This window comes from Gymnoscopelus microlampas, assembly GCF_963454915.1.
Source record: "Gymnoscopelus microlampas genome assembly, chromosome: 19".
NCBI lineage: Eukaryota > Metazoa > Chordata > Actinopteri > Myctophiformes > Myctophidae > Gymnoscopelus > Gymnoscopelus microlampas.
The window spans coordinates 14,942,978-14,968,690 of NC_139956.1; the positions used below are offsets into that span (position 1 = coordinate 14,942,978).

Below are 25,713 nucleotides of genomic sequence, written 5' to 3' on the forward strand. Positions count from 1 at the left end.
ATATGCGCACATGATCTGGCAACCCGGGAGCCAGCGAACACAAAAACGCTAATAAACAGCTGAGATTTTGTGTAATCGGAAAACGGGCTTGGCTGTTAGGTGCACATGGTAATGGTCAATGGCTGTGTGCAAATTCAGATCAATTGCTCCAGCCACTGAGGAGAAACGGGCAGAACCCATTTTGGCCTCACCACTACACCACACACCACGCACCACTACAGAGGTTTGTCAAATTATAGGACGATAATACTCATCGGAGTCAATGTGCAAGGTGGGTGTACGTAACGATTTACAGAAGTCCACTTCGCTGGGCAGGATCATTAAGTGCCATGAATATGTACTATATTGTTGCTGCGAGCAGAAACCTCTTATCTCCATACTCTTAACTTTTTGTGTTTTTTCGGAAATTAATGCCATACTTGATCATACTACAGCGTCACACAAAAGTATGAAAAGTACTTTTGCTATTTTGAATTTGAATTTAAATCCTGAAAAGTAGCAGTTTTGGACATACAGTATGAGGTTTCCACCCGACAGAGACGAAATAATGATGACTCAGCACGGCCTGTCAGCCAGATCCAATCACACCTATCAGGTGACGTGTGTGTGTGTGTGTGTGTGTGTGTGTGTGTGTGTGTGTGTGTGTGTGTGTGTGTGTGTGTGTACATGAAGGAACGAACATGATCTACTATGACAGGATGAAGGTACCAAGTAGGAGATCCAAGTCACCATCTTTTATTCAGCCTAGCACCTCACCTTATGCACATCTATTCAACTCTGGGGGACCCCGGTCAATGAAATATATAGGGTTGAAATGGTTTAATGTTAATGTTTAATGGTAAGTATCGGTGGCTAAGAAAGAGGAGCCTGACCTTTAGTTTTGGACATGGGTACTGGAAGAGGTGGACTTTGCAGAAGTCATCAGCCACAGCAACCACCTTCTCACTGTGTGAGCGACACAACGCGTTGATGTCTGTTCCATCTGAGCCTTCCAGCCACACACCTAGAACACAACAGCAACAATACTGGATTTATTCTTTTCAATCACAGGGATTTAGTGAAATTGTGTTTAGTTGTGGGGGGGGTTCTTTTCTGTGTATTTAGCATTTTGTAAATACAGTATGAACTGAAACATGTGCTGGAAGCTCTGTTACATTGCAACTGTGCCCCTGTGGTGTTGGCATAATAAGGTGACATTGTCATTTCAAAAGGCAGAAAAGCCTCTGTTTGATTCAGTAATTGAATCCATGGTATATATTTAGTCATACGGCGAATAGTGAAAATAGCCGGTCTACAAAAGTGCAACGCAAAGCACCACATTGTGAGCTTGTAGATCTGCTATTTCCGCTATGTGTAAATTATAATCTTGTGGCAAATTCTCTCTCACCCATGACATGGAAGCCCAGCACGCAGGTGTAGGACGCCCATTCTCTGTCTTTGCTCTCGTAGCGGTTCCTCAACAGTTTACACCCCCCGGCCACATCCCCTGCAGACCAACATTTCATAATCAAATCAATCGATTCTCATGCACAACAAAACATGCACAACAAACGTGCCAATGTTTGATCGATGCAACCTCGAGAAAGCAAAGATAGATGGCCGATCACTTACAGTAAAGGATCTCATAGTCGCCTGAATTGGACATAATGTACTTCCCATCTTTGGACCAATCAAGATGAGTAATAAAGCTGGAGTGACCCTTGGACAGATAAAACAGGAACAGCATGATACAATCTGCTATGAAGAATATATCAGACAATCAAGGCATTGTGTTGGAATGTAAAGGCCACCATTAACATAACGTGTGCCCACTACCAGAGCTCCAGAATTCTTCACTCACATTGCACTTGCCAAAGCGGGTGTAGCGCCGCCCACATTCTGTCACAGTGTAGATATAAATGAAGTTGTCGTGAGAGCCCACAGCCAAAAAGCTTCCATCTAGAAAGACAGGAGAGCATCAACATGAGCTCAGTGTCTTGAACGCTTGGAGTCAGTTTGTTGTGCAAAGTATTTGCATACAATATACAAATTTACAAAATCGTGCACATGGATTGTAAATCCATTGTAAATCCAGATTTACTTGTGAGGGTTTTTTCTTTCTACCATGTAACCCCAGAGGGTCTCTAGAGAGCTCAAATTCACAACAAAAGAGATTTGAAAGAATCACATTAAAAAGAAACAATTAAAAAGTTAATATTCTTCATAACAATTTAACAAAAAGCAACTTCTCGTTCCCATCAGCGCGTCAATGAGAAGTGACTTCCTGGCTGCGTCTGTATGAAAGGGTCAGGGTGAAACCACACAGCACAGTCACAGGAAAGCATAACTGGGGTTGTGTGAGTGTCAAGCACAATGCGCGCGTGTACGGACGCACGCACGCACGCACGCACGCACGCACGCACGCACGCACGCACGCACGCACGCACGCACGCACGCACGCACGCACGCACGCACGCACTCACATCAGAACTTTTTCCATGTGCATGTGCTATAATGCTCCCAGCTGACAATGTCCTTCCCTGGCTCTGGCTTCTAAGTCGGAATAATGAACTGAAAATGACCTCTCCCACACACGTCACACGCACTCACACACCAAAAACCCCAAAAGCTTGCAGCTCTGGGAGTCTTTCTGACAGCACTGAACTCTGACCTGGGGAGTATCTCATGACAGACAGCTGCTCATTCCCGTCGATGAATTCGGTGACCACTTCCCTGGTTTGCAGGTCAAGGACCAGCCACCTGTCATTGTCATGGGGAGGGGGGCAGCAAGAGAGAAAAGAGAACATTGTCTCTGTCGAGTGGAAACCTCATTTGTCCAAAACTGTCAAATGTCGAAACGCTTTACGTGGTGCTTCGAGCCGTGTTTCGAGCTTGTGGATCTACTACTTTTGATGACTGTTGTGTGACGTTGTAGTATCAAGTAGGGCGTTAATTTACGGAAAAACAATTTACGGAAAAACACAAAAAGTTAAAATATGGAAATAAGAGGTTTCTGCTCGAAAGCGACAACATGTCGGAGAGGTAGTGAGGTAGACTCCAGAGTGTTAATTCATCACGCCTAAGTGGCAATTGTTGAGTGCTTGTGCATGCACAGCAATGATTCGATCATACTATGATTAAAGAGTATGGTCGAACATGCCGGCCATGGAAACAAGGTTTGCACCTTAATTGCAGCCTTAATCGCAGTAAGCATAATACGATTAACACAGCTAGATTTCCGCTCACTCTTTCAATTCCTTCAGGCGTGTAAACGTCTTAGTCGGATTGCTTTTGGCTTCTTAAATGTGTAAGTAAAAATGTCACTGCATCTCCATATACAGGGGATAAACCACATGATTAGCAACCACACTATATAAACTGGGCTATTGGAATATTTGTTGCATTACTGTAATGCTTTAAATGGCATAATGCTATAATCCAATTAGTCCCAGTCACCATGGATTTGTGAGCATGTAAACACAGTAATTATGGTTCTGGGATTTGTATAAAAAAAAGTAGACTGAAGTCTGAAAAGAAACTGTACAATAAACTATTATTATTATTATTACAGAGATGGAACATAGTCATAAAGACTTGTGCTTTGGTATTGTGATAGCTGGGACTGTCTTTAACCACTTAAACCCTATATACTTAGTTGACTGGGGTCCCCCAGGAGTCTGTACCTGGTCCCCTCCTTTTTAAAATCTACAAGTTCATACTTTTCATACATTTTCCGATGCCTTACCTTCCTGTGTTAAGTCCTACAGAAACCACAGAACCATTTGGACAGAAGTCTGCACACAGGCCGTACTCCTGCTGAAAGAGACACACAACACAGGTTAAGAATGATCATGCATGTGTGCATGTGTGTAATACTCAAACCTTGTATCTCTGAAACCGTGACTTTTCAGGAAATGGAAAGAAGAACACGTGTTCAATGGATTCAATGTAGTTATTATTTAGTCACAAGCTCTTGTTAATACGCCATTGGTTCAATATTTATTAAACCCACAGACACACTTAATCACTTTCAACCTGGCATCCCTATGTTGGGCATTCCATTATAGGGGAATATTTTCCAAAATGGTAACACAATAGCCTTGCCACATGTTGTGAGCTTGTAGATGGCATATTTTTGCTGCTTTTGTGCGACACTGTTATATAACGAAGTATAAAATAGTAAATTAATTGGAAATAAATAAATTAACATGGAAATAAATATGGAAATGCAAGGTTTCTGCCCGACAGCGATGATACGTTTATATTTATATTTCTTCTATCGACTATTTATATTCCCCAATCCCTAACCTGAACTTTGACCCAAACCTTAACCTAACCCTAATCCTAACACCTTACACCAAAATAATCCCTTGAGAAGCGGGATCTCCCCATGGGCTTTGTACTAAAAACCAATAAAAAGATCTTGAAAAGAAAAGAGAAGCGGGATCTCCTCACTTTGCAACATGTTCCTCATCTCTCTATCCTAATGGTGAAATCTTTCTAACATAAGATGACCATATTTTCCAAAACCCAAACCGGGACCGTTAATCCGATTGAATCAATAGTGGAAATAATAGAAAATATTATAATATATATATATATATATATATATATATATATATATATATATATATATATATATATATATATATATATATATTTATTATATAACATTTTATATTTATATTATATTTATTTATATTTCATATTTATAATATTTATTAATATTATATATATTATTATTATAAATTACAAAAGAAAATAGCCAATCTACGACCTCACAACCCGTCACAACTATTAGATTGGCTATTTTCCCTACTTTGGACAATTTCTTTCCAAAGTTTTATGATTATTTTTACCTGATGTTTTAACCAGGATGGGGGACAATTATTTTAGCACTTAGCACACCTAAGTGACGGCACCTTTCAAAAGAACGTGCGTGTGTGTGTGTCCTACCTCCAGTGTGGTGGACCAGTCCAGCTTGTGTTCCTCCGTGTTCCACAGGCACACCTGTCTGTCATGACCGCAGGTGAGGAAGATGCTTTGAGACGGGTGGGTGGCCAGACCCCACATCTCATCCACATGACCCTAACACACACACACACACACACACACACACACACACGCGCGCACACACGCACACACACGCGCACGCACGCACGCACACACACACACACACACACACACACACACACACACACACACACACACACACACACACACACACACACACACACACACACACACAGAGTAAAATCACAAAACGAACAGTGCCATTATTCTATCCTTCTTTGTTCATTATATCATTTTATTACTTTCAAGTCATTTCCTTCAATATCGCAAAATATTCATGTAATTATGTCACCAAAAATAGCTGATCTGCGAGTTCACACTGTGTTGTGTTGCAATGCAATGTGAGCTTGTAGATCTGCTATTTTTGCCAAAGGTTCACCTATTTTCACCAAATGTTCGCCTATTATCATATGCCTAGAATAGGTACGCTAGTGTTCACGTGGTTAAACCCGAAAAAAAAGGAAACAGGAGTCGTGTAATTTGGTTATTTGCATACCTGTACTATGGCCACAAAGCCATCTGAGAACGTGCCCCTAAGGATAGCGTTTCGGGTCGTACCAACTAATAGTTCTTCCCCGTCCACATCTGCAATGGTACGGACTGCACCGAAGTTTTCGGGAATCTGGGGAGGCAACAATACAAACATTTGCATGAACAGCATTTGAATGCAAATTTGGATCTACACAACACTGCAAGCATCAACACACACACGCACGCACACACGCACACGCATGCACACACGCACACGCACACACACACACGCATGCACGCACACACACACTTGTCTTTCACCTCACACTCTCTCTCAGGTGCCAGGTCTGCGCTCCAGCGGATGATCTTGCGGTCTTTACCCCCGCCACTGAGCAGAGCGCCGCCCTGCAGGTTGCACAGGGTGAACACACTGCCTTCATGGGCTCGAGTCTGTCGCATGATCTGGAAGGTCTCTGGAAGAGGATGGAAAAGGGAACACAGAGGCAAGCGCAAAGGCATAATATGTCATTTTGCCCTGTGTTTACATAACAAAAAAGCATATACATTTTTTACCCATCATTTCACTATCTCAACAAACAGTGAAAACACCAAAAGACAGCGAGAGAGCAGTGTTTCTGCACCACCACACTACTCTGGCTGATAACTGGTGGTATAGAGGGAAATGATTGTTAACTAGAAAAAGTGCTCCTCTGGGGTTATTGTGGGCCAGCAATGTTCGGAATTCGTCAATCAGGATGGAATATGAAAAATCGGACAGATACACCTTGATCACACGACCATAGAGATAATGTGTACCGATTTGCGTGATGTTTGGACAAAATCTGTAGGAGTAATATAAAAAAAATGTTTTGCAAAAATAAGCCTGCTGGTGGCGCCATAACAGGCCGATCTGAAAAGTTTGGGGCAGAGGTTCTGCTCTGGCATCCAGGGAGTGTGTGTTTCATGTTGATCGGGCCAGCGGTGCCAGAGATTAACAGTTCACAGACGGACAGACAGACAGACAGACAGACAGACAGACAGACAGACAGACAGACAGACAGACAGACAGACAGACAGACAGACAGACAGACACACACACACACACACACACACACACACACACACACACACACACACACACACACACACACGGACACAGACGGACAGGGTGCAAAACATAGTCTTGGGCGTGGCCGAGTCTATGTTTTGTCAGAGACAAACATTTATTTATTGTTTTGTTATGTAAACACAGAGCAAAGTTACATACCATGCCTTTAAACTTACACTGGGGTTAAAATGAAATAAAACACGGCTTTCTTTCTTGCAGCTCCGCTTGAACTGCATTGCAGGTACGCTTCACTCAATGTCCTGTTAACCACTGAAACCCTACTTTATTGACCAGGGTCCCCCTAGGGGTCCATCCTCCCACATTGTGACACGTTGTTGGTTAATATAACGATAGACCCAACAGTGTGATACTAAGACAGATGATCAAATGTGCCCCTTTTCAAAAGGGATTCATCTGTAGGAATACCTTAGTTCAGGACCAGCAGGGTTAGATTCTAAGCTAGGTATGGCTGCCTCACAGGTGGCAGCGTGTCCCTCCAAAGCCGTGTCCCTGCCTGAGTAAAACACAGAATCCTACTTTACCCTCTGAGCCAGCTGTTGCTAATAGGGTTACCTAAATGACCAAAACATGATGGGAGATAAGTGTGTGGCATTCTAGTTAGTCAACAAGGCGGAAGTGAAACAATAGCAGGAACGGCTCTCTAGCAGCACATGGTGGCCATACTATTAGGGCCTATATATCTGGCCGATATATAGGCCATTATTTGACGTTTTTTACGACATCTTTATCTGCAAATAATGTGTTCAGATTTTTTACCACTTTGAACCTGCCGTTGTGACGCGTTTTGAGCTGAGATGTTTGAACTGGGCTTAAGTAGTTGAATAATATAAAGTTCAGTGTTTATTTTGTTTGGATTTTGGCTCATAAGTTAAATGTTAAATTTCGGTCAAAACATCGGTAATCGGTGGCCTAGGACTTTCCAAAATCAGACCATCGGACCCATAAATCTGCCATCTGGCGAGCTCTACATATTGGCACTCCTATCCTCCATCCTCCAATCAAGTCATTCACCTCCACCTATATTTGCTCACCTAATCCTCTGCCCGCCTCTTTGATCTTGCATTCTGCACCCCTCTCTCCCACCCTTCTACTCTTGCTATTCTCTCTACTCTTTCCTTTCCATAGGGCCACTTGGAAGAACGAAGACTCAGCCAAAGTTCCTCGCCTTTCAATTTGTTTCATTTGTTCTGTTTCATTTGTTTTCATTTTCGTTTATTCAATAAAATCCTTATAAACACAATCTTATTGGTGGTGTGGTCCTTGCTAGTGAACTATACAGTACCTTTACAGTGACTACTGGTAGAGAGTCTCAGTATAATCTATTATAATTACCCTTTGCTCCTTTCCCCAGCGTTTTCACATCTGCAGCTGATTTCCCCCATGTCAGGATGTTGCCCTCAGAGTCTCCCGTCAGCACGTCCCCCGTCAGGCTGAAGACAAAACACTGGATGAACTTGGGCTTCTTGTATTTCTGACAAGAGAGAGAACACAATGAACTGGACAAAAACAACAACAACAACAACAACAACACAGGAGCTTGAGGCTCGCATTTGTGGCATGGGGAGGTGCTTGTTCAGCCCCCAAAAGTGTATTCTCTCTGTTATGATTCTTTAGCACGGAACAAGGGCACGCACAAGGGCGAACAACTTTTCAAATTGTGTTGACTTATAAATGTGTATATTTATACCTAATAGCTCATACAACATGTAAAGCTTGGTCAGTCCAAGTACAGAGGGCCAAGGACCCTAAATCTCCTGTTGATTTTTGGTGTTCTTTATCAACTATTCTTTGCAGACAACAATTCCAGAGCTATTGTGTTGACCCAAGTTTGACTCAACCAACATTGATTTGCATGGTGTTTGTTCGCTTGTAGAGCCAATGTGGCTCTGGGGTTGGATGTTACTCAAGGCGGTTTTGGCCATCAGACGTGCTGAATAAAATTCTGCCGTGGAACTTGGTAGAGCCATGTTGATTTTTAAACTCGAGGAGGCAAAGGAATACAGAGGACTCGCTATGCGGCCAACGGGTCGGAAAAGGGGATTGACTCACTCCAAAGATGCCTTGTTTCTTGGTGAGCTGTCCGGCGCTGAGCGTCCAGAAGTAGACGTGAGACTTGCCACAGGTGATGATGTTGGTGCTGTCCCCGGGGTTGAACTCCACGGCGAACACTGCCTCATTGGTGCTCTGGAAAAACAACACACTGTCCTCTTGTCACACTGTTCTCCTGTTTACCGACCCAGAGGCGGGTGGATGCACATCGTCACTGTCAGGCGCAAACCTTGCATGTCCAAAATCATTAGTTTCAGGAAATGGGAAAAAAGTGGATTGCTGTTTCAATGGATCCAATGTAATTATTATTTCAAGCTCCTGTTAATTCTTTTCATTGATTAAATATTCATAAAAACCCACAGACAGACTTAACCACTTTCAACCGGGCATCCCAATTTTGGGCATGTTGAAAATATTTCGAGGATAGCCAATCTACAAGCTCAGAACGCATTGCATCACGATGCGTTATGAGCTGGTAGATCAGCAATTTTTGCTACTTTTGCATGACACTGTCATGCAAATAAGTATAAATTGGGGTGTAGATTTATGACTAAATACAACAAGATGAAATATGGAGATACAACATTTCTGCCCGACAGTGATAACGATATGCTTATATTTCTATCCTTTCCATTGTCTTTCATTGACTATTTACATTCCCTAATCCACAACCTGAACTTTGACCAACAACTAAATCCCAAACCTAATCCTAACACTAAAACAGGGGTTTGCAGGATCTTTCTCATCTCTCTATCCTAATGGTGACATTTGTTCCTAACAGCAACAGCAGTACATGAACGTGAATGTTAATACTTTTCATTGTTTACATATTTATAAAACCTACAGACACACTTAACAACAAGGCATCCCAATTTTGGGTACGTTCAACATTTTTGAGCTTGTAGATAATACGATAAGGTATAAAATATGGCATTTATTTAAGGAAAACAATTATGAAGCATGGAGAGGTTTCTGCCTGACAGTGGCGACATGCGGTGTGTGGGCACACAGTGAAACACACAGTGAAACACACACTAATAGAACAGAAGTCTTTAATGTCCCACACGAAGAAACTAGCTATTATCAGCTGCTCAACTGCTTTAGCTCTTGAATTATAATGATATTAAAATGTCAGCGGTAGATTAAAGGAGTTGACACAGGCAATAGAGGAGAACGTTCCCGCACAAAAGTCCCATTCATGTCCTCACTGTACTGTGGCCTATGGATTATTCCACTCCTATGTAGAGGGGAGGGGTATGTAATTATCTTATCCCGGATGAACACGCGTGTTTACATAGCACGGGCAGTTAGCCCGTCCACTCCCACTCCCTCCAGCTGCTCACAGAATGGACATGACCCAAAGGGCCCGCGCTGCCGTGACAAATTACGCTTATGCGAAATAAGTTGTGAAAACAAGTTATGCAAAAAAGAAAAAAAGAAGAAATGGCACATTGCACAACTTACTGGAGTTAGAAAATGAGCTCATGCACCTATGCTAACCCCCGCGTCTATAGCACGTGGCCCTGTTCGCCCACGGACACAACCACCCACCCACACAAAGACACACACACACACACACACACACACACACACACACACACACACACACACACACACACAAAGACACGTGCACACTCTCACTCACTCACACACACATACCGCTGAACAAATTCCCTGTCTAAAATATTTACACCGTTGCCGTGACAACAGCGCTGCAATTGCTCTCAGGGAAGTTGAGAAATTTGGGACAAAAGCCCATGACGACACGCGGTGATGTTGCCTCCATTTTCTTTTCCTCCCCCTTAATCTCTCCAAACAGACATGCTCCATAAAGGGATCCCAGGATCTTTATGCGGCTATAGTGGGCGTTTGGCTGCACAGCTGCATATGCATGCAAATTCTCCTCTTGGCTCTCGGCTAAAGATACAGTACACCATGGCGAACGTGCGGCTGTGTCATAATTTCAGAGTTCTTCTGGGTTCAAGGTGCAGAATAGTTTTAGGTTACGCTCAAATAAATCCAACACTTTTTAGTGTTTCCCAAAGCGGTGTCAGTGAGATTTCCTGACAGGATCTGACAGGGAAAAGCAACTTTGATAAAGGAATGTTGTGTTATTTATGTTGGGTGCTACTGCCAGTGCATAAATCTGGATACGGTGTTATTTTACCTTAACCTCGGTGTGCTTGGTTCCTTTGGAACAGTCCCACACTGACAGCATGTGTTCATTGGAATCATCGATAACACAGAGGAACGCTCCTGAGTCCTGGAATAAGACACCACACGCGCGCGCACACACGCACACATGCACGCACACATGCACGCACACACGCGCGCACACACACACACACACACACACACACACACACACACACACACACACACACACACACACACACACACACACACACACACACACAGCGTGAGAGAGAGTGAGACAGATAGAGAGTGAGACGGGTGTGTAAGTGTGAAAACAAATGACAGATGGAGAGATGATGCAAGCGAACAGCAAGCAGCAAGGATAGTGAGTGACAAAGTGTGTCAGAGAGAGAAAGGAGGGAAATGAAAGACAGAGATGTTAACGGTTTGTTTTTCGCTGTTGGTGCGGTTGTAGCCACCATTTAAACACTTTAAACACAATTTTGGACACACCGTTGTAGCCAAACATTTTCAAAATCATAAAAAAAGTCTTCAAAAACCTTTGAAAATAGCAAGAATAGTTGATCTTCAAGCTCACAACGCATCACAATGCAACGCGTTGTGAACTTGTCGATGGGCTATTTTTGAAATAGGGCTTACTGTAAGTGGTTAAAGCATTTAGCCCAACATTTTAATAATATTCATTCATTAATAGACTAAACTAAATCAACAACATACACTGTAAATGCAAATCATGTGTCTAGAATGGTCTTTCATTTAATGATCACGACTAGCCTAGATTATTAGACCAATCCTAGAGATGCAGGTAAGGTTTCCCAACACCCGAGTACATGACATTAGAGCAAGCCGCCCTGTGAATAATGGGAATTTGAAAGCGCTAACAACACTGGACAGTGTGCCTTGTCTTATTTTGAATCTATCACACAAGTGGAATCATTTATTTTGTCTCTGGAAAGCTAAAAAACTAAAACAAACGTGGATCTCGGGATCTACATGGGAATAGCGTGGCTCCAACGTGGATCTCAGACTTCATGGGACCAGCCTGTGATGTCAGTCCTCTATCTATGACGTATGACTCCAAATTTCGGCAAGGTTTCAGCCGATCAGACTTCCATTCTAATACTTCAATAAGTATAAAACGTATGTGAAAAACAATTAGTGGACATACTTCTGTGGCCTACTAGCAGAATGACCGACAGACCCTCTCATAGACGGCTAGAGCCACGCCATAAGAACTCTTTCATGCGACTGAAGTTACATGTAAGATCAACATCACTCACAGCGAAAGAGAAGGCCACAGATCCCACTCCTCTCTCGAAGGTGCCCATGCCTATCTGCTGCAGGGTGACGAGGGTGGATGAGTCCCAGATATGAACGCAAGGCTGCAAAGGCTAACCCCCGACACACACACGCGCACACACACACACACACACACACACACACACACACACACACACACACACACACACACACACACACACACACACACACACACAGAGGGAGAGAGAGAAGGGACTTGGCTCATACAATACAGACACATATGGTACAGTGCATGGAAAAGGTTCATTTTGTTCAGGTTCATAAACAGGATGAGAGTGTCACCTTGCCGTCTTTATCCACCCCTGCTGCCTGCCCAGATGCCACCCGCACCTTGTCTGGATGCAGTGTCAGACTGCAGCAAGAGGAAAATATTATAAATTATATTAAATGATTTATCATATTATTGATCATAATGTGTTTTTCTCTATCTACTGTACATGCTTCTTTATCATAAAAAAAACATATTTCAATATTTCAGTAATGAAATAAATATGATAACTATCTTCGTTCCTACTCTCACCTATGGTCATGAAGTGTGGGTCATGACCGAAAGAATAAGATCGCGGATACAATCGGTCCGAAATGAGTTTTCTCAGACGGGTGGCCGGCCTCTCCCTAGGGTGAGAAGTTCAGTCGTCCGCGAAGGGACTCAGAGTAGAGCCGCTGCTCCTTCACTTGGAAAGGAGCCAGTTTAGGTGGTTCGGGGCATCTAGTACGGATGCCTCCCGAGTGTCTCCCTAGGGAGGTCTTCGCTGCACGTCCCGCTCTGGCAGACCAAGGACCAGATAGGGGGATTATATCTCCACACTGGCCTTGGAACGCCTCGGGATTCCCCAGGAGGAAGTGGCTAATTGCTCGGGAAAGGGAAGTCTGGAGCTCTCTAATGGAACTGTTGCCCCCGCGACCCAACACCGGTAAGCGGTTGAAGATGGATGAATGGATGGACTACTGCTACTTCGAATAATAATTAAAATAATTTTCTCCCAATTTCGTCGTTATGCCAATTTCCAGTTCCCCATGTAATCCCTGTCACTGCTGAGTGCTGAACCAATTTAGTTGGTCTTGGGGAGAGTGTAGACAACCACGTGACGACGTATTTTTTCGTGACAATGAGGAGTCTCCCCAACCCCAATCCAACCCAGCTTTCCCCTACTCATGGAGGATTCAAACTGCATATCTCCACGGTGGTGGACAGGAACTTTACCCATGAACCTTACGCCCCAATAATCATAATGTTTTCAAATAAATAATCTAAGGATGAAATGTTTTTAAATATTTAAAACAAAGACTAGAACAAAGATTTTAAGCACTTAAAAACAATAGGATAGAATACAGATAATGCAACAGTACATCATGAAAGTGTAAATTAAATATCAATATCAATCATGGGAGTCAGACGTTGAAATGGGAGCCACTGACCAGCGGACACAGTCGGTGTGCTTGCGATAGTGCCGCTGTGTGCGGTTGTTGACGTGGTAGAGCACCACCACGCAGGCGATGAAGTACAACGCCTCTCCCGATGGCAGGAAGTAGAGGTTGGCTCGGCAGTCTCGTCCTCGGTAACCGTAGCTAAAAATACACGGGTCAAGGTTGACATCATCCAAGCGTCTCGTCTGATCCATCATCCGTCCAAATCAAGTCATTAAAAGTGCAAAGTAATTTCACCCTCAGTTTCACTGCTAATAGCTGATTTATGGATGATACCGTTCCCACTGACCAGGCTACTGTCTTTTGTTCAAGGACACAAAGCGGGGAGGGGGGCGGGGCTGATTCGGAGACATGCTTCCCCAAACTAATGGTTCTGAAAGTGAGGTCCGGGGACCCGAGGGGTCCTTGAGGGGGTGCAAGGGGGTCCCCAGCTAAATTTGCTACAGCAGTACAGCATCAAAATCAATTTAACCACATTAACCCGATTTTAGACTTCTGATATTTGGAAATAGCTGAACTACAAGCTCACAACGTGTTGTGATGCGACACGTTGTGAGCGTGTAGATCTGCTATTTTGGAAAAAATCTTGAAAAACCTTTTGGAATAATGTTATTTTTAACAACACAAATCTTCTGTTATGGTGGTCCCTGGCACAACATGTTTTCAGATGGGGGTCCGCGGCCAAATGCATATCAATTTGGGGGTCCTTGACAATGTTTGAATACAAATACAACATAGGCTAATAGGCAACACAGACCGCACGGCTCGCGTCCAAATAATTCATTACCACCCATGAAAGTAAGAGCGTGATCAATACTGGCTGGCTGAATTTCAAGTGACCCCTGAGTCCCTCATAAATACTGTATGTCTGGGAGTCTGGGGATGCTGCAATGGCACGTGAGGAAGGATACACCCAGTCCAGCTCTAGTTTCTCGGACGGCGGCTCCATCTTCAGGTCCTCGTAGTTCTGGATGTTGGAGGGGATGTACATGGTGATTGGTCTGCCTCGGATGAACATCTTGATTGATTGTTCTGCGGAGCGAAACACATAACTCCCGTTTCAGTGAAGTCAGTGAATTACGATATTGAACTTCCCCACACTAAATCACTTTTGTATACCTGCTGACGCTCTTTCTCGACCAAGAATTCCATGGACAAATTCTGGGGGCCAAACTCTCATACTGTAGAGTCTATTAGCTGCTATTTACTCCCCAGTGTTGCTTATACAGATCATAATTCATAAAACATAGGATACATTATAGTAGTCAATATTTATTAAACTTAATAGTTGGGTAGACCATGGCATCCTAAAGGGCTCCTATCAGCCCATGAAGGGCCCTGAGAATCTCCCCAGCATTTCATCCCTGTTTGGAACGAGTGAGCCTTTGTGCGTGTTCTAATGTTTTACTGCTCTGAGCCTTTGGTGAATGACATAACAGACTGCCCTACCTTGGCTGTAGGTTGCTCTGCGAGACCCAGGGGATCCTGTGTGTGAAACACAGAGAGAGAGAGAGAGAGAGAGAGAAAGAGAGAGAGAGAGAGAGAGAGAGAGAGAGAGAGAGAGAGAGAGAGAGAGAGAGAGAGAGACAGACAGACAGAGAGTCAGTTGAGGGGAAGACAGAAGCCAGACAAATAAACACTGAGATCATCTGAGCTCTGAAATACAGCTTGTTTCTATGAAGCCGGCCCAGTCCTGGCATTAGGGGACCCCCGGGGACCTATTCCCCGAGTTTTTATGTTTCCATGTCAGCCCCCTGTTACCTAGATGACTGTTATTTGACTTTTGTTAAATGTACAGAGTGCGGTGCAGAGGTGTGGACACGCCCCCCTGTTGATTCAAATTTACACCAGAGGGAGAATGGGTCTTGACCCGTACATCCACCCCCAGCTGGGAAACGGACGTAAAAATCATCCAGGGGCCACGTCGAGCATTCATGCTGTACAACTCGCATGGGTTGTACAGCGAGTGAGTTGTACATGAGTTGTACATGAGTTGAGCGCATGAAGTGGAACGCTTGCAACAGCAGCTCAACAAAGAGGATGGGCAGGATCTCTCTTTATCTCGCCATTAGTGAGTCAAAGAAAACCCTTCAAATCAAAGGCAGATGTTTACGGCTCGTTCAGTGTAATTACTTCAGCTGTGCAAATGCTGTTGAGAATGTGAAAAATCGGATTGAAATAGAGGTATGCATGAATATGAAGATGAAATATATACATACAGTGTATAGAGTACATGTACTGTATATATATAGAAGCCAGGTTACATATACTTGGACATACAGTACAATATATTCTTGTAAATGAAGATGGAGAAGTGAAAGTTTCCCTAAGGACTGGGACACATTTCCACATGCACTGAGACTTTTACATAACTCTTATACCACATAAACCGTAGCCTCGGTACCCAAGCGTTTTTACATAAACTCTAACGTCCCTATTCTGGGCAAGCTATAATAGGTGAACATTCGGCAGAAATAGCTCACATACAAGCTCACAACGCATCTTGTTCAAACGTGTTGGGAGCTTGTAGATCGTCTATTTTCGGCAAAGAGATTTGGTGTTGAGGGAAAGAATTGGGGAGCTGAAGTATATAGGGTTTAAGTGTATGGGGACATTTAAAAAAGGGGGGAAAAAGCAGATATATGCATGTAATATTCTCTGTGTACTCTGTGATACTACCTTTCCCAAATAAAAAAAGAGAATGTGTGAGAGAGAGAGAGAGAGAGAGAGAGAGAGAGAGAGAGAGAGAGAGAGAGAGAGAGAGAGAGAGAGATAGATGGAGTGTGTGATGATGGTAGAGTGGATCAGATCGTGAATGAAAGTCACAGAGAAAGGAGGGGTTGAGGGGATTCTCAATAAAAAAAAAAAATTGGCCATGGCTCTCGGCATAACCGACCATCCATCATTCCGTCAGGCGAGGCAGAGTGTTGCGGCGGCACGGCTGACCACAATGTGACAACGTGACTCCAGGGGAGTGGCTGCGGCCCTTAACAGGCCCTCCAGTGTCTCACTGAGGAAAGCCTTGGCCAGGCCTTGTACCAAAAAGTGACCGGGAGAATACGTTTTTTTTAAAAAGGGAAAAAAAAGAGAAAATCCTCCCCTGGTCTGTGATCATGGCGGCCGTCCTGCTGAGTGATATTTCTGGTGCTTTTAAGGGTGTGGCGAAGACATGGCGATGGACTTCAGATGACCTGTGATTCTTTCAGCAGTTTTCTATTTTTACTGCATTTTCTTTGTTTTATATAGACCAGTGAGTCTCAAAGTGTGGCCCAGGGAACCCCAGGGGTCCTTGAAGGGGGTTGCAAGGGGTCCCTTGCAAAAGTAGTTAATATAGCATCGAAACCACTGACCTGAGCCAGATTCGATTTTACAATCACGTGGTCGGAACTTTAACTGATTGAACGACCAAGAAGACACTGTTTCTGCATTGTTTTACCGTCCCTCATCCGTCCCTCATCCGTTCACAGAATTTTGGAGGATGGCCTTTAGTTTTTATGCTCTGTGGTCCTGGAATCAACTCCAGAATGACATTAAACTGGAGCACTTGATCCCTTTGGATGATTTTAAAAAGTTTACTTCAGACGCTAAAAACAGGTCTGCAGCTGTTCAACTACAGTTTGTATTAATGTATTTAATGTTCTGCTTTGTGTTTTTATTGTACTTTATGTTGCAATCCCTGCTTGATTGCTTTCTTGGCCAGGGCACCCTTGAAAAGGAGATTTCTGTCTCAGTGGAACTCCTGATTGAATAACGGTTAAATAAAAAGAAAACACAATAAATAAGTGTTGATGCACTGCATGTGCACCAATGGTCTCCCCACTGGGGCTTAAAGACTGATTTATGCTAGACAAAAATAACATATTTTCAACTTTGTTGCCGAAGCATACCGTAAATCAGGCTCAAAAGACCATTTGGCAGATTTCTAACCTGGATCCTATCATTCTAAAGTGAGGAGGACATTTGAAAATGTGTTTAGCATACACTCTTACCTCACCTATAAGCAAGGTAATCACATACATAAAATGCAGAAAAGACAGTGTAGTACCTCAAGAAACCCAGGATCCCAGGTAAACCAGAAACCTAGCATCAGTCTTATACTATCGAAATAACGATCTCTACATTGAAACTATAGGATACCAGGTAAACAATGAACCTAGCATCTGTTTAAATTCCATACTATCTAAATGACATTCTTCAACATTGTGGTCAAGAAAAACTAGTCTAAGTAACAAAAACATGAGAACGAATGAACCAATATACTGTACAGGTATGTCTGCGTGGTAGCCATATGTTAGTCAATCACTAAAATGTGACATAAAACGTCCTTGTGTCTCAGGAGCTCACCTTCAAAGGCTCTGGAAAAACTCCACCAGCCTGCTCTCTGCTGCACATTATTCAGGTTAAAACCCGGGCGAAGAGATTTGGGTTCTAGTCTATTCCTAGTCTTGTCATATCTCTTAAGGTTGCTAAGAGACATGACAGGATAATCACAGCTCTGATGGCTCTATCACTTTGTGCCCATTCCAAGTAAGTACAGATCTATTTGTGACATCCTTTGTTCAAAGTCAGCTTGTGATCCCCCGTTGCACGTGTACCCCTCTCTCCATTGTGCTAATGAAGCAAAAATGGCTAATGACATTGTTTTAAATACATTTAAATGTAATGCACACCATTACCACTTGTAATAATGCTGCACAAGTTTACAAGGCTAAAAAAAAACAACAACAAAACAACAACAATTGGAGAGAGAGTGAGAGAGAGAGAGACTGAGAGATACAGAGAGAGATACTGAGAGAGAGAGAGAGAAAGTGAATGTCCTCTTAAGCTCTGCTTTCGCAGTGAGGCCTAAAACAGCTTACCACACTAAAGTCCAGAAGTCATAAAAAGCTACGCTAACCACAAGTGTGGCTCTGGATAGCAGACGGCAAGATAATGCATTCATTTTTGTAGGAATTCCTACACATGTGCACAGCAGTTAAAGTTTGGTTGGGAAAGTACAGTAACATTTAGAGCCGTGGTTCTGAACCAGTGCATTGGGAATGTTCAGAAAGGGTTCAAAGACAAAGCTTTAACAGAGGAATAGTGTGTAATGTAATTAATTGGGTCTGGGCTAACCATAGGCTTGTAATTTGTGCAAATAGGTCAATATTATGGTGTCTATCCTAACTAAGCCAAGAGACAGAGACAGAGGGTTTCAGATACATCACCTGCAGTGGCGATGAGCTCCTTGGCTCGACTGTAGGGAAACAAAAGAAGAATGACAATTAGGGCAAAAGTATACCTTTTTTTTTTTTCAAGCAACATGAAGCATAAATTAGGCTTCAAAAGACACCAGTACACCAGTACAGTACATGTCTATCTATTCACAGCTTCGACCATATACAGTATATCACACATATGTGTACATAACCCATTTTTCGGTTGATGGTTTAATTTTTAGGTTTTGTTTAGATTTTTTTGTTTTGTTTACATTTTCTCTGAAGTCATTAAAACATTACCAAACGTATCTGCATACCGTGCCATATGCAATATAAAACACCATTGCTCGGTCAATAAGTCATGGATATTTGAATTTGAATTTGTAAATCAAGGGACAGTTTTCAGCAAGGCTTTTCAAATCAATCCACGCAATGATATTCAGTGTGTTGGATTACCTATCTTAAGCAAAATTCAAGTCTCTGCAAGTTTATTTTCATACCATACTGAAATGAAACCATCCATCTCCATGAAAATCAAACAAACTGCGGTATGCTTTGGGAAATGGTTGGCAGCATACCGTGAGTTGAAGTCAATGGGCTAAACATGCCAGACCATCGGTATGGTCTTTTAACCACTTTCAACCTGGGGTCCCTAATTAGGACATGTCATTATAGGCAAAAACTGTCCAAAATGTTAAAAAAACAGCCAATCTACAAGATAAATGGTGCATTTTTTGTGTATTTATCCAAAGCACTTTACATTCACCCACAAACGCTGGCAACCATACAACCCACCAACCAGCTTCATCATTGTGAGCAGTTAGAGGTGCAATGTCTGTCAACACCAACCCACCATCAAACCGGCCGCTGTACCTCCTGAGTCACTGCCGACCCTTGCAGATTGGCTATTTTTGACATGCGACACCATCTCATGAAGTGAAGTATAAAGTAGAGCTGTATTTTATGGTTCATTCATTTTTCTCTGATTTTCTGTAAAGCCCTTTGGTCAATCATGGTCGTTGTAAATAAATAGTGCTCTATAAATAACGTTTCAGTTGAGTTAAGTTGAATGTACAGGATGCGAGGGAACTATGCCTTGTGCTATTTAGGAAGAGCACTTCAGCAGAAGCGCAGCTCGGACATTAAGGGGCGGTTGTGTAATTGGGGGGTTTATCAAGCATTGCACCTCCCCTCACAGATGTTTGGCTGAATTACACCAGAGACATCTCCAGCACGTCTCAACAGTACATTCTGGCACCCCAGAGCCGCTCTTTTCCACAGCCCGATCAAACCGCAAATTCAGTCACATCAAACTCAACACAACCTCTGGGTTCGGTATCAAGTAATAGGGCACTCCCCAATTTTTTACGGGATAGGGGAATTTTATTGTTATGGGATAGCGGGGATATAAAAGACCAATAGGCCTTCCAGCGAGTGACTGTGAAATATGTAAGGCTCAAGCGGCCATCGGAAAATGTGAGCCGTGAAAATACGCCGTGAAAGTTATGAGTGACGGAGGGAAGGCTCACTTCTCCAGGCTAGGGGAGCGGGTGAGGAGGTTGGCCGAGGAAGCCGCCTTCTTGTCGAGACGCTTCTTTGTCTTCTCCAGGGTGTCTTTGGCCAGCTTCTCGCTGTTCCGACGAACCCTGGGAGAGGAGAGAGGTGAAGAAGAGGGTAGTTAGGGGGTTTGCCTGAGAGGGTTGATCTACGCCGGTGTCTTACAGCATGAATCCCACACATAACCATGCATTGAAGCAGTGCACGCATGCACGCCGATGTGCTCTTGCACACGAGCAACCACACATTCACACCGGTCTTCCTGCACTCTCAAAGCCCTGCTACACGTAGTCACGTGCAGGTGTCATGCGCCAAAAATAGCCGATCTACAAGCTCACAACGTGTCACACTGCGACACGTTGTGAGCTTGTAGATCAGCTATTTTCGTTACACAACACCGGCATGCAACTAACTATGAATCAGGCTTCACCCACATGCACCCCGTCTTTTTGTGAATCACGGCTGAATCACAGTTAGTGTGTGTGTGTCACAATAGAGGCTTGCCACACACACCCACGGTTTCCTGCCGACATGCCCGACTACTGGAACCAGTGATCAAGGGAAGCGTCATGTGACAAGAACCACTGAAGAGTGGGCGGCTACGTCACTGTCCACTCATACAGGAAGTGAAACTCAGCTGCTGAGCCCCCTCACTAAACATCTACTGGAAATGCAAAATGTGTACCATGTAGCTATCGATAGCTAGCATAGTCAGAGTATGTACAGTATGAGAATACTCTTTACTTGAGTATGAGTATAGTCAAGACTGAAATTAATTCAATACTTAATGTTAAACACTTTCAACGTGGCATTCCTAGTCATTAAAAATGTTCTCAGGATTTTTGAAAACTGTTATGTAAAAGTATAAGTAACGTATCGTGACATGACACGTTGTGAGCTTATAGATGGCAGATTTTCCACTATTCGTCGCACAGCGAGGTATAATATATCTCGTATAATATACTGCAAGGCTTACCACTTGAAACCTAGCATCCCTATTCTGGGCCGAACATTTAGCAAACATAGCAAATCTACAAGCACACAACGAGTCACAACGCAACATGTTATGAGCTTGAGATTTGGTGTAGCGGGAAAGAAATTAGGGGACCAACCTAGTATAGACCCATAGCCTAGGGGACTAATTACAGTATATATAGGGATAAAGTAAAGTGGTTTGTGTGGTTGTAATGTAGTGTAGTTCATGTTCATGTAAACAGGGGTAGTGATAAATGGTGTCTGGGGAAGACAGGACATTTACTGTAACTGTTCCCAGTACCTCTGGTTGCCATAGAGGGGCATGAAAGAGCTGAGCATGATCATGGAGAACACATGTTATCGATTAGTGGAAGAAGAAGTACTTTTCTTAAATAAAAGTAGCAATACCAAAATGTATAAATATACTCAATGTCCAGTATTCATAAATGTACTCTCATAAAAGTACAATAGTATTGGCATCAAATTATAGTAAGTAATATGAATGGCCCATTTCACAAATGTTTTCAAATTTCTTTCTTCTAAATTTGTCAAACTTTTTCGAAAACAGCAGATCTACAAGCTGCAATGCTATTTTCGAATAGCCAAAGTTTAACAGAGGGCTTAAGTGGTTAATGTGTGTTTTGTTATATTAATCTAAATCTGCAAAGTACCTAGTAACTAAAGCTGTCAAATAATTGTAGATGTACAATATTTGCCTCTGAGATGTAGTGGAGTAGAAGTATAAAGTATTGAAAAATGGAAATACTCCATTTAAGTAAAAGTACCTAAACACTGAGTGTACAGTGTAGAGTACTTGAGTAAATGAACTTGGTTACTTTCCACCAATCGACGGCAGCCCTCCCAAATTCCACGACGAGGAAGCAGAACAGAGAAACACCCACGGACTCGCGCACGCCACAAGTAAACAAAAGCAGCAAAACTGCAGAGTTGTAGCAATTATTTCCTAATTGCTAAGTGCAGAACAGATGATACCGTTTGAGGACGCACATGCTCAAGATTAGAGCCGCGCAAACACACCGTATGCAGGATAGAATGTAGGCCCATGTATTATTTAATGGAGAAAATGTTAGAAAACTGATGATCAAGTTAGAGCAGTGCTTCCCAAAGTGCCGTCTGGGGACCGCCAGGGGTCCTTGAAGGGGGTCCCCAGCAAAATGATTGATAGTTACAGTAGGAACCAAATGGACACTTACAGGTCCATTTGGTTCCATTTGCAAAGCCCGTGCCCTAATAATGCATACCAAACTGGGTGGTCCTTGGAATTAAAAAGCTTGAGAACCCAGTAGTTTTCAAACTTTTCAATTGGAGGTTAGGATGTCAGCCCATTCATTATTGAACAGGGAAAATGTTAGAGAACTGATGATCAGGTTAGAGAGTACAATCAGGTTGAAGAACATGGAAGATTCAATGAAAGATTCTGGCTTGTCTCTCTGCAAAAACCCATCTGAACAACAACAGCACGCCCTCCAGACAGGCCCTGCGTCAGCACACACACACACTGCATGCACTGTTCATCATCACACTGTTACGCAACTATCAATGTTGCATTCATGGCAACAATCAAAGCCCTTGACATAGAGGGTGCATGTCTGCAGAGTTCATTTTTGACGGATAGCGTCCGTCCCTGACATGAGCCGCTTGGACCTGAGCCGCCATTTTGGCCATTTTGTTTTTCTGGAACGCCGCATTAAAGAGGCGTTGACATGTCAACGGCGCCCTTTGTGTGCAGAGTCTCCCTGCAGCCGATCAGAGTTCGGCACTGTGCTATACGGTACATACAGGGAGCTGTGCTTAGCTGCCCTCGCATCATATTTTCCACTGGAGCCAATTCTGTGTAACTATAAAGTGTGTGTGTGTGCGTACTGTATGTGTGCGACACATCCGTCAGCACGTACGAGCGAGCGTTGCTGCCCCTATGTGTCATTAAGGCCTTATGTTTCCCCGTCCCGCACATGCTGTCTCTTGTTCAAACACACGGGACAGGAAGAACGGTAGGAACAACGTGGGGGCCACGAGGGGACTGGACAAACTGTGACGGCAGAACTTGTTGTCACCCTCTGGATCCCTAAACTGGTTTTGAATGGCAATTCTATATTGGGAACCAATTTCTTTAACCACAGGAAACCTACAGTAGCGTTTCTGTTCTGGGCATGTCATAATAGACAAGCATTCAGGGAAATTAGTCAAACGTTCTACAAAAATTGCAGATCTACAAGCTCACAACGCATCGCATTGCAGTGCGTTGTGCAGAGCTTGCAGATCTGCTATTTTCGGCAAGTGATTTGGTGTAGAGGGAAAAAAGAAGGGGACCAAGTATAGACTCCTGGGGGACCACAGTCAATATAGGGTAAAAGGTGTTAAAAGAACCCCAGAAAAAAATCATTATCCCTCTGTTAAAGATATGTTTGTCTGGGACCGTGTAAGAGCACCTCTGTGACTCTCTTTTGGGTCCCGACCCGCTGGTTGAGAAATGCTGTTATGCTGTTTGTTGCTGTAAACACGGTGTAACCACAACCTGGCAACCTTGAATCAAAGTTGCTCAATCAAAGGCTCCAAAAACACTGGGGTTTGCAGCAGTCGTACTTGCACAAGAGAAGTGGTACAGTATGAAAACAAGCCAGGGTTGAGACAGAGGTGATTTTTGTCCTTTAAAAGCCATGCAATCATGCATAAGAGAGAAGATGAGGGTGATCTAGATGAAGATATGAGTATTTAAAAAAAGGGGGAAGGCGGTTGAGATCACGCACAACAGCTTCTTCTCTCCCTCCTGGATAGGGGACAGGGGCCCCCCGGCGCGCTGACCGGAGCTCTGGTCTTTAGCGGGGGCCGGGGAGCCCGAGGCAGGAGTCTGCGAGGCGGAGCCGCCCTGTTCCTCCTGGCTGCTGTTGGCGTTCTGGAAGTCCTCCTCCCTCTGGAGGCTTCTGATAGTGGTGGGCTGGATGGGCTCCTCCACGGACGACGTCCAGCTCATCTCCTTTTCCTGCTCGCCTCCCGCCTCCTCCTCTGCCTCCTCCTCGTCTTCCTCCAGGCCCTGGACGCGGAGGAGTTTGGCCCGGACCCCGTCCGCCAGAGGCACGCCTTCGGGAAGCGCGTCCTCCAGCTGCAGACTCTGGACGGCTCTGGTGAGACCCAGGACGGGGACCCTGTCCTGCCCCTGCGCAGTGGGCTCGGTCTGGGTAGACCTGTCCAGTGTGAGGGGTCTGGGCCCGAGCTCCGGGGACACTGAGTTTCCTATGTGGCCATTCTCATTGGTCACCGTGCTGTTTGAGACTTGGCTAGAGATTGTGACATGGTTGACGTTAACAGGTGGAAAGGAAACTACAGGCAAACATGTCATCATTACCCAATGCACTGACACCTTAATGCATTGTTTATTGGTTGGTAAACTACAAAAAGTGAAAAAGTTGTCAATATATTATATTATGGTATTATAGTAAAGATATATTTAATGAAAAATTAAATATCATAATATTCTTGATTCATTACATCCTATTAAAAAAAACACGTTTTTTTCCTTAAAGTTGTTATTCCAAAATACTGTAAGCATTAAGCTACATTGCAACTTTTGAGGAAACATTTGTACATGAATAATATGCAACATTTATCAGTCATGATCATATAATCATCCATCTCTAATGCTCTGTGTGTGCGTGCGTGCGTGCGTGCGTGTGTGCGTGTGTGTGTGTGTGTGTGTGTGTGTGTGTGTGTGTGTGTGTGTGTGTGTGTGTGTGTGTGTGTGTGTGTGTGTGTGTGTGTGTGTGTGTGTGTGTGTGCGTGTGTGCGTGCGTGTGCGTGTGTCCAGTACCTAGAGGCAGGGTGGGCAGAGCTGGACGACAGTTTGCGACTGTTGGTACAGCCCTCTGGGCAGCACACCTGGTTCAGCACCCGTGCTGCGGCTGGGTTCACTGGATGAGACAGTTTGGTTTGGTTTGGTTGCTGGTTAGCAGTGGTGGACACAACAGTAACGAAGTACATTTACTTGAGTGCTGTAAATGTTTTGACTATCTATACGGATCTTGTAGATTTGACTGCTATTTTTGCTAGTTTAGAAACATTTTAAAAGTGAAAGTGAAAGTGGTTCAGTGTCATTTTTATACATATTGAATCAATGATAAGTATTAACAAGAGCTTGGCTCAGGAGTATAGAGCAGCCGCTTGGGAATGGGAAGACTCCCTCTGGTTAGTGTCAAAGTGTCCTTGAGCAAGACACTGAACCCCTATCTGCTCCCGATGAGCAGGTTGGTGCCTTTCGTGGTTTCCTCAACCATCGGTGTGGTAATGCACACTGTGAAGCGTGTTGGTTAGAAACGCACCGTTTACCATTTTACAATGAAGTGGTTCAAGCTGGTCAGAGTG

General features: G+C 43.7%; 1 protein-coding gene across 4 annotated transcripts in view; it reads right to left on the minus strand.

The window, feature by feature from the left end:
• The window catches only part of eml3 (EMAP like 3), a 46,048-nt gene that overhangs the window by 1,998 nt on the left and 18,337 nt on the right, over positions 1–25,713 (minus strand). The window contains exons 3-23 of one of the 4 annotated variants that reach the window (XM_084043096.1): positions 25,163–25,262; positions 24,105–24,632; positions 20,334–20,450; positions 18,814–18,842; positions 15,056–15,091; positions 14,518–14,638; positions 13,598–13,747; positions 12,461–12,530; positions 12,139–12,240; positions 10,869–10,964; positions 8,702–8,836; positions 7,985–8,123; positions 5,845–5,996; positions 5,549–5,674; positions 4,936–5,067; positions 3,725–3,795; positions 2,651–2,739; positions 1,841–1,938; positions 1,612–1,699; positions 1,388–1,486; positions 873–1,003 (exon numbers count right to left, since the gene is read on the minus strand). In XM_084043096.1, coding sequence (XP_083899222.1) covers positions 873–1,003; positions 1,388–1,486; positions 1,612–1,699; positions 1,841–1,938; positions 2,651–2,739; positions 3,725–3,795; positions 4,936–5,067; positions 5,549–5,674; positions 5,845–5,996; positions 7,985–8,123; positions 8,702–8,836; positions 10,869–10,964; positions 12,139–12,240; positions 12,461–12,530; positions 13,598–13,747; positions 14,518–14,638; positions 15,056–15,091; positions 18,814–18,842; positions 20,334–20,450; positions 24,105–24,632; positions 25,163–25,262 — 2,609 coding nt within the window. Of the gene's footprint in view, positions 1–872; positions 1,004–1,387; positions 1,487–1,611; positions 1,700–1,840; positions 1,939–2,650; positions 2,740–3,724; positions 3,796–4,935; positions 5,068–5,548; positions 5,675–5,844; positions 5,997–7,984; positions 8,124–8,701; positions 8,837–10,868; positions 10,965–12,138; positions 12,250–12,460; positions 12,531–13,597; positions 13,748–14,517; positions 14,639–15,055; positions 15,092–18,813; positions 18,843–20,333; positions 20,451–24,104; positions 24,633–25,162; positions 25,263–25,713 lie in introns of all 4 variants that reach the window. The other 3 variants (XM_084043095.1, XM_084043094.1, XM_084043097.1) reach the window with 3 other exon arrangements.